We start from the raw sequence: 10028 nt of genomic DNA, 5'->3' as shown, positions 1-10028 counted from the left end.
TACCAAAGCCTGAGTTTATATATAGGTCTAAATCATTATAAGCCTACCTGTGTACGCTCACTATCTAAGCCCTACATATGCATGTACATCGTACCTTTCATTTGCTCATTTCAGGATATTTTTCTACCTGTATTAAAGAAAAAAAGTCTGTTGCCAGGGACATAGAAAAACATCATCCGCGCCGACTCGGGTATTCTGGGCTTCCTCTTTCGTATATATATGATAGGGGGCTGTTTTTACGGCTTGTGTGACATGCCGGCGGAGCTATTTTTAGTTGTTTACGCCGTCCTGGCTTAAACATTTGTGTCAATCAATGGGAATGCAAGTCACTTTGACAGTGAGAATGCATCCGTCATTCTGATTGGCCAGAGGCAATTGACCTACATTCGTGACACACGCTCAAGTGGGGCAAGATTTCGCCGAAACTTGAACAAGTACGGTTAATTAAACACCGTACTTAACTCGAACGGATTAAACACAGTAAAACTTGGATTAAAACGTTAACGACGAAAGGATTTCAGGCTTAAATTATGCGTTATGTCGATTTCAACGGGCTCCATATACAGTTGTTTTTCCCGTTGATGTCGACCAATGGCGAGGGCCGTTACAAAAAGTAGGCCATCATCTTGCGCAGATATGTGTCAGTCAGTCAGGGAGAGTTCACAGTGCAAACGGGCTGTTCGGTGCACAGCCAAAATAAGGTTTACCGGCTCAGAAAATGTCTACAAGGCTTGTTTGTCTGAACCAACAACGGGCTTAAATGATCTTTGGACGTCTTTGCCAGGAGGGGACACTTCTATTTGATGATTTGACGGCAGTCTTCTTGTTTGTTTTGGGGTGAGTTTTCACCGATTTTTTGTTTTACCGTTACGTTCTCTCGACAGCAGCATGACATGAAAGCTGAGGTTTTTTGTTCACCACTATGACCCATTCACAGCCGACAAATGACATCAGCCGGCCTTAGAATTGACCAGAAACTACTAGGATGTGCGTGTGTGTTTTTTCTGTTATATCCCCAATCGTCAGAACTGTCACACATCTGGCCTTTTCGTTTTGGGTTCGTCCTTGTCGTCCTTGTTACATTGGGGTTAACAGATACCGTATATTGAACCTATATGTAGGCCTACCGTGCATTTATGTACATGTATCCAAGCTAACACGTCATACATTTTCCGACAAAACATTTCATCATTACGTGATACGTTACTTGCGATGTCATGTGTCAGTATCAGTAATTCTGTACAAATTGTTCACACAGTTCCCCACACGTGATATATACAGGTATGTGTGTCTGCATTTCATATGTAACTTTGCCATATATTGAATGCCTAAATGGGTACCTGTACACCATACACATTGACACCTTGTACACATATAAGAGTTTTGCCAGCGTTGTGTACAGAGGCAAGTACTGGTACTTTTGTTTTTGTAATTTTAGGTTAATTGTAAAATATTGAATCTATGATTTATTCTTAATACATGTACTAACAATAAGACAACTGGTGATGTATGTATGTACATGTATAGTTTTCCTTTTGGGGGAATTTTTTGCCCTGTCAATTAAAACACTATTAAACCCATCTGTTTAAACAAACAAACAGCATGATTTTAACCAGGTGCAACTTCGCAGGAAATGCCTATGGTTCTGATTTGACCTCGGAGCTGTATTTTAATGATTGGGTTTTTTCCCCCTAACTTCCCGGTATCAATGGCATAAACAATAGACATTTTTAGGAAATGACAACTTACAGGGTATAGGAAAGTGAAAATAAATGTGGACATTTCCACGCATTGTTCTTAATGTATCTGATACAAGGAGCAGGCCATGGTCAAAAGATGGTAACTTGCCTGAATTCAATTGCTAGAACATGTAAGGTGTGAGGGGGGGCTGCATGGCTCAGGTGGTTACCGCGCTTGTGCTCCAGGAGCCTCTCTCCAATGCGTTCGCTGTGAGTTCAAGTCCAGCTCATGCTGGCTTCCTATCCGGCTGTATGTGGGAAGGTCTAGCGGCAACCTGCAGATGGTTGTGGGTTTCCCCTGCGCTCTGCCTGGTTTTCACCCACCATAATGCTGGCCGCCGTCATATAAGTGAAATATTCATGAGTACGGCGTAAAACACCAATCAATTTTACGCCGTACTCAAGAATATTTCACTTATACGACGGCGACCAGCATTATGGTGGGTGGAAACTGGGCAGAGCCTGGAGGATACCCACAACAGTCTGCAGGTTGCTGACAGACCTTCCACGTATGGCCGGAAAGGAAGCCAGCTTGAGCTGGACTTGAACTCACAGCAACCACATTGGTTCAAACATCTTAATAAATAAATATAAATATTATATTAAAGCATTTAAGAAAAAGATATACTTATATGTAATTGATTCTTAACTAAAATGCCTTATATATACCTATATGTATTTGGTAATTGTACATATATTTTGCTGAGCGTAGCAAATTTTTAATTAATTTTTGGAGGGGCTGGTGTATATTTTTCATCCTAAATGTTTTTAACTGACATTTTCAGGTAGCGGGGTACATTTGGAGGCATACATGTACATGTAGGAAATCAAAAGGAGCCTGACAATTTCACCTGTCTTCACACTTTTGTAATAAAATCCGTTATTGCTGATTAGCCTCTTGACGAAAAAAAAAAACAGTGCCTAACTAAAGTTGGATTTGAACTTACAACTCCAGAGAATGGATGGAAGTTTTCATATTGAACAGCCTGTGTTTTCACAAATTTTCTGATTATGTTCTCCAATCTTTTCACAGGTGACAGTTACGTTCCAGTTGGACCCTGTTCCCGTAAAAATTGTGATTCAAAACCGGAACATTCACCAGTGCAAGTAGCTGTGTTGACACGTGTGGACATTCAGTGTATTGTACAACCATGACCAACTTAGACCAGCCTTGATATCTAATAAAAAAAAAAAAAAAAGCTCACCATTTTTCCACCTACTGTCGGATTTAATCAGTTTCGAGCAGCGGTGTTTGGATAACCTAGTTTAGGGCCATTCCCGACTAGACCTACTTATTTCTACCAGGTGTGAGACTGAGACGAGCAAAAATATCGAACGGGCGATAAAGAGGCCAGGCATTGACAATCACTAGATGTCGATATTGCTGTAGTCCTGGTTACTATGTCCGCGATGGGGAAGGAGGCAAGCCTAGATGGTTTAGGTAAGCTTATTCATTTCATTTATACAGCATGTACATTCCTCACCCGACATCCACATTCAGACTCAACATTATTCATTATTCAGATTTCAGGTTTTAGGCAATATACATGTACTGTATGTATCAACATTAATGAATAGTTTTCATGGTTATGAATACCTGTCATTAATATATGACATTAACAGTACATGTGTATATATATATATATATATATATATATATATATATATATATATACCGCATGGTAAACACCAATAAAATAAATAAATTTGATTTATTTATTTATTTATTTATTTGATTGGTGTTTTTACACCGTACTCAAGAATATTTCACTTATATGACGGCGGCCAGCATTACGGTGGGAGGAAACCGGGCAGAGCAGGGGGCGGAAAACCCATGACCATCCGCTGGCTGCTGGCCGACCTTCTCACGTAAGGAGATAAGATAAATAAAAAGATACATCCACATGCAGGCATGTTACTCTTCAGTGTCTACATTACTCATGTTTCAGATTTCATATATTAGATAATATTAGATAATATAGACGTACATATATTTCGACATTAACAAATTAATGCATCATTGATTTCAGTCCATTTTGCCACTATTTTTTTTTTTTATTGTGGTTCATTTATTAGATATTCTCATTACTCAGATCCAGAATTCATTATTCACCTGTGTGATTATTCACTTTGTGTGAAGATTCGTTCATTTTACATTTAATGGTATTCATTTTTAATGAAGACCATTGTTTGCGCTTTAACATCATTGTTTGCGTTCTAACATCATTGTTTGCGTTTTAACATCATTGTTTGTGTTTTAACATTCAGTTGGATCGTTTTAGATTGTAATCTTGTACTTAAGTGTTTGAATTTTACATCTATGCTTTTCCATTTTACATACATGTAGTACTCTGTTCTGAAATCTCCATTTCACATAGCCTTCTGTCTTACTGATCTTACTGATGTCTCAGCATTGCAGTACTTGTGTTCTAATTTGCATCTTTGTTACCTATTTCTTTCTCTTGTCCACACGCCATATCAGCCATCTTTATTATGGTTCTTTCTTTCAATTTTTCTGCGGAAGCTTCTACCACGTCAATGAACGTTGATGTATTTACGTCGTGATCAGGAACGGTATGCGGGATTTGGTGTCACTGAGAATATTTGTCTACACTCTCTTCACCGGCAATCTCTGTAATACCCCCTCCCCCTCCCTAATGCCCCGCTTCTCACCTAAAACCCCTACCCCAACCCCTTCCAGGGAAGCTCTGGTTAAATCTTGGTTTAAGCAAATCTTTGTCAAGCCAGTCATAACATTTGCGAGCTCGACTTATCCAAGATGTGTTAGAGTCTGTCGCTTAGGACATCATTACATGCGTGTATTGGACTCCATCTTGGGCCGTTGATAAAAACTTCTTTGTTTTTTTCTTTTGAAAAAGATGAGAAGGAATGTGATCAAGAAATGTGGTCGAACAGAAGAGAAAAAAAACTTGCATTAAAATTACAATGCAAACTTTTGAGAAAGGCCCTTTGTTGGAGGGTGAGACGGTTTTATACCCCTCCCACATCCCATTATGCCCTAAGCGAACATTCGCCTGCTACTAGCGCTTTTACTAGAAGAATTCTTAAACATAAAGTGACAGTAACATATATATCCTCGTCAATTCATTATGCATTAAAAAGTAGATGACGGGAGAGAGGTGGGAGTTTATATTCGTCAAGGGCAAGTTTTCGCGAACCATGGAGCTCAGGGCAAATACGAAGTGTTGACTGAGACATGACGGGTATGTTCCAGTTACAACTCCGGGTGATGTTTATCGACTAGTTGCCTCTTTAAATAGAGTCGCATAGAGCAAAATGAGCCTTCCGACTTCTGTTTTTTTTGTTTTTTTCATGTTTGCTTAAACTCGTGGCTTTTCATTTTTGTTCTATTTGGATTTGGAGTTGACATTTTTGGCAAACCACACCCGTGTTTTTTGTGAGACATGACGGAAACTGAGATGGCTGTGTATGAGGGTTAATGAAATCTGATTGCTTAACACTCTAAATGTCTAACTTTGTAGAAAATACTGTAGCTACATGTACATATTGTGTGTATGTCACTTCCTGCTCTCATGTTTTTAATCGATCCTGATATTTTTTGAGGGTCAAACCATTTTAGCTTTTATATGCTTTTTTTCAGAAAAGTCAAAATTAATACCTAAAATGTGTTTTAGGGATGCTTGTTTGATCACTGAACAGATATATATGGGCCAGTGAAAAGTGCTGGCATGCTGTGACTATCAGGTCCTTGATCAGTCAGGTTACGGGTTCAAATCCAGCTCTCGCTGCTTCACCTGCGGTTTTCAGTCGGCATGTACACTGTCCCATGTCTCCCGATTTCAAGACTGACACTGTGACCATTCTATATAAAATTTATAACTAACTTGGGTTTCATTATTCTGCACATGATTTATAAATCTGCACATGATTTATAAATCTGCACATGATTTATAAATCTGTACAACGTAGTTTATGAATTTTTAAGCCTCATATTTAAAGTTGCATGTATATTTGTTTATTTACCTAAGAAAAAAACATTAATCGTGTTAAGTTGGTGAACAAAGTCAAGGTTTAAACAATCACCTTATGTTTTGCCAGTAGTCCAAGCGACAAAGAAAACATTTACATGACATAAGTATAATACTAGGTTTATCTGGGAGGATAAAAACCCCTGGCATCATTTATACAGCATTAAAATTCTTTGCTATTTTTAGGGAGGCCTTTATAGTACCTAAAGATTGTAGGGTTGGCCTCTTATAGATGCTCATAGGGGGTTGTGGTTGTCCCGGGGGAGGCGGGGGGGGAGTAGGTGCAAGAGCACACAGTATGGTTAATCTTGTAATCTCTCAATCTCATAATCGACTCTCAGTAGTTCTGAACTGTGCGGGAGTTAAGACATGCCAGTGTTTTAAATGCACACCAATCATTATTAAGTATTGTCAGGGATCCAAAACTATGAAAGGTCGCACAAATGTGGTACTCACCGAGGCTATATTTAGACAAACACTATCATTCTAATCTGATTAGGTACATGTAAGGAGTTGATGCCCTAAGTAGTTCATTTCGGCTGACATAATTCCTGTAATTAGATCAGTAATTAATCGGTTTGCCACCAGAAAGGCTGATACATACATGTATATACATGTAGGTAAATATATGTTCAGGTATGTTTTGACATGGAACGCAATAAGCTTAGTCAGCAGGATTCTGAATCTAGGCGAGTTGTACACATGTAGTCAGTGTCTTTACGTGTACTTGGTAAATCCAGTGGCTTGTTCGTAGAAAAAAGATATATGAAACCTGTCCATGAAAAAAAAAAAAGGCCAGTCGAAATGAAGATTTAGTTTGTGCCTAACTATAATATGATTAACCTTTTTTCTGCAACTTTAAGTCAGGAGGTCGGTCAGGTATATTGTACTGAAGTTTAGTAAAGTTTACTGCGTAGGTAAATATTCTTCAGTATGGCACGAGACAGTTTAACATCAGGCGCAAGAAAATAATCGTATAATAATAATGTTAAAACTGACAAAAACAAAAGTAAATCATATTCGGGGATGAAATATTCTAGAGTACGTCGTGGTACACCAATCAAATGAATAAATCAGTAAATCTGTATTTGACTGTTTATTTAGAAGTCGAGTACACAGTTTTTTGGAGAAACAAGAATTCACGTCTTGCCTGTGATTTGATTTACATGTAAAATAATACAAAACACACACACACACTTTTTCTCTCTCAGAAAAATACAGGAAATGTAAACCTAGACAAAAATTGCCACAATTTGGCCATGTGTTATTAAATTATTGTGTTTTTTTTATGGGTCTGTTGTTGTTTGGTTGGCCTACATGCAGTGTTTACATGGAATTTTTTTAGATATGATATGGCAACTCCAACCGATTTGTAGTAAACAAGTCTGACGAAGTGTGAAAAACAAAAAATCGTTTAATTGTTGGAAATTCAGTTTTTAATTTTGGTAGAATTTAGAAATCCAGTTTGTTCTTAGATGTACATTTATACATTTTATCTTAAAGGTTTTCAGAATTATCTAGCCTTTAATCGAGATATTCGTGTACCATTATATAGGGTACTTCCTGATTAGATAAGCATTTCAGAAAATTTCACCAGCATTGTCTTTCACTTTTGTTTTTATCTAATATATGTATGTATGCTTGGGGGTTTTATTTGGTACTCAACAATTTTTCAGTCATAAGTTACATGTTCTTACAAACAAACAAAGAGTTTGCAGATGCACCCTTCCCTTTTTTTTTTGCCTAGGGTGGGGGGAGTGCAATAATCGTTCGACGATGCTTGTGTGGTCATTTATTGAATTTCATCGAAAACTACACTAGATGGACATTTTTGTTAGTAACTTTCCAATGGTGGGTATTTTAATTACCCCAGAACAATGTGCTTTTCTGCGGCCTCCATGGCTGAGTTGGTTAACGCGCTAGCACAGCATAATGACCTAGGGGTCTCTCACCAATGCGTTTGCCGTGAGTTCAAGTCCATCTAATGCTGTCTTCCTCTCTGCCCGTACGTGGGAAGGTCTGACAGCAACCTGTGGATGGTCGTGGGTTTCCACCCACCATAATGCTGACCGCCGTCGTATAATTGAAATATTCTTGAGTATGGCGTAAAACACCAATCAAATAAATAAATTTAAATAACTGTGCTTTTCTCCACCTGTGAAGACCGAATAGCCATCCTACAATTGCCAGATATTCTGAGTATAGCCTTACAAAAGAAACAAATAAATATCTAAAGTAAACAAAGATAAAATCATGTCATGACTCTTGTCACATCATCACAAGTGTTTTATAAAAAGTACACCATTAAATCCTTGACAAACATAAAGTCTGTTGGGGGAAAGAAATGCTTGGCACTAAATCTGGCTGCAGCTTCCACTGGATCACATCCTGTCCAGTCCACTTCATTCTTCCTGTTGTGTTTGCAAACTTCTCTTTTCTAATGGGAAGAAAAACAAGCCGTCTGTTTTAAGGACGCCCTTATTTTTGATGATCTCATACGTCTAAGGAGGATGTTTTGATGAAGAACCCAAGGGAATTGGATCAGCTGGAACATGAGATTCAAAGCAAACACGTACATGTTCTGTGTTAAACCTACTGTGGTCACATGCAGGCTTTATGTATATGGCCAGGGTTGCCAGCTTATCAAGTGGTTTCTATTTCTAGATGTTCGGCTATGATTTCCGGTGTATTTTCATACTGAAGTTTAAATTTTCAAGACTGGGAAGAAAACATGTAAACAAGAGACTTTTTATGTATCGTGTTTATGAAAAACAAAAGAAAAAAAAAAAAAAACAAACAAACAAAAGAAGCAAAACATTCTCTTAGTTCTTTCATAGCCTTTTCAGATGGTTGATGTGTAATTTTATGGAAGTACCGTCTGTGCGTATTTTGAAGACTTGAATTAAATGCCTTAAGTGATTACTGGCCTAGTGTTGGCCAACTCTTGGCACTTTGATATCTGTTGCAATTAAATCTAATAGTATAATTGAGGTACATTTTACATTAATGTTGCAAGTTCAAATCCATCTCTTTGTAGTTCCACTACAGCTCTAGGGCAGGTCTTTTCCTTTTTTTTTAAATAACTGATGTGAGGATGGTAACCTACGTAACATGCTATCATACAAATGACATTCATGCAGTGAACTCCCATTAAATTCATTGTAGCCATCTGAACGGTGAACTTATAACCGTTTTCTGTTTAGCCTTTGTAATAAAGTGAAAACCCGGCACAACAAATTTATGATCAGGGTCACTATTTTCCTGTTTATGACTGCAAAGCCCTAGATCACATGTCTGTCCTGCTTCACTAACATCGCCTGTTGACATGTTACGTGCGATTTGAAGGGCGTATTCTTCGAATGTAGGCCATTTAAGTTTTTAGGCTTTCTGATATACACTCTGGTCAACATTGAAATTTATGTGAGATATAACTTCTCCATCTGACATGGACTAGAAACCTTCTTTTTGTAGCTGATAAAATTGATCGCTGTTGACACAAAGACTCGCACCCAGGCCGGAAAAAATTGAGAAGTAATAGACTTGGCTCAGGACGATAAATCTCTAGTGTGGTGTCATAAAACTTCAATGTGCAATAGAAAAGGGTGGACAAAAAAATGCTGTATTTGAAAAAAAATGTTAACTTCTTCCTGCTACTGCTGTTGTCGTTGGGTGATTGTGTGTTCTTCTTGTTGCCAACTTGGTCTTGAAGTGCATTTTCAGAATGCGCTTTTGTCACAGCTTAGTGACATGTGTCACACATGTCATATTGTTATGACTTTGATGAATATCGAAAACAGTTTTTGTGTGAAATTTGGATACATAATATGATAGTACATTAGTGTTGTTTACTGTATCAGTGGATTACCACCAGACCTGTAAAGTGACACACTTGGTTCTAACTGTTAAACGATTGAGGCTTTTAAAAAAGGATAGATGAAAAGTTTGATTTTTATATCTTAACATGAATTTTGTGGAAAAGTATAAAGGAAGAAAAAAGCAAGGTCAGTGATGATAGCTGTCAAAACAACTCAGCCAGGGGAAGTGTCTGAATAGGGGGGTTGGGGGGGGGGAATGAAAGAGAGGCACTAAACTGGTCTGACTATCAACTTTTAAGTTCATCGTTGGCCTTGTTTCTGAAAGTTTCTGACAATTAACTGAAAACATGCATACGCTAGAGGGGTAATTAAAACATAGGCATCAAGAAAAAGATTTTTTTTTTCTTAAAACCATAATGTTGGGGTTAGAGTTCTTTTTCTCATGTCATGTTAGCAAGGAAGAT

The 10028-nt window shown here is 37.9% G+C and overlaps 1 protein-coding gene across 1 annotated transcript in view; it reads left to right on the top strand.

The window, feature by feature from the left end:
• The first annotated feature begins 695 nt into the window (after positions 1 to 695).
• Positions 696 to 10028, top strand: part of LOC135464570 (uncharacterized) — a 47978-nt gene continuing 38645 nt past the window's right edge. Inside the window, 2 exon segments of the mRNA XM_064741999.1 lie at positions 696 to 837; positions 2773 to 3180. Coding sequence (XP_064598069.1) covers positions 3141 to 3180 — 40 coding nt within the window. The 5' untranslated portion in view covers positions 696 to 837; positions 2773 to 3140.

The sequence above is a fragment of the Liolophura sinensis genome, chromosome 4, assembly GCF_032854445.1.
Source record: "Liolophura sinensis isolate JHLJ2023 chromosome 4, CUHK_Ljap_v2, whole genome shotgun sequence".
Classification (NCBI taxonomy): Eukaryota; Metazoa; Mollusca; class Polyplacophora; order Chitonida; family Chitonidae; genus Liolophura; species Liolophura sinensis.
The sequence above is the reverse complement of the archived record's forward strand: the minus strand, read 5'-3'. Positions and strand labels throughout refer to the sequence as shown.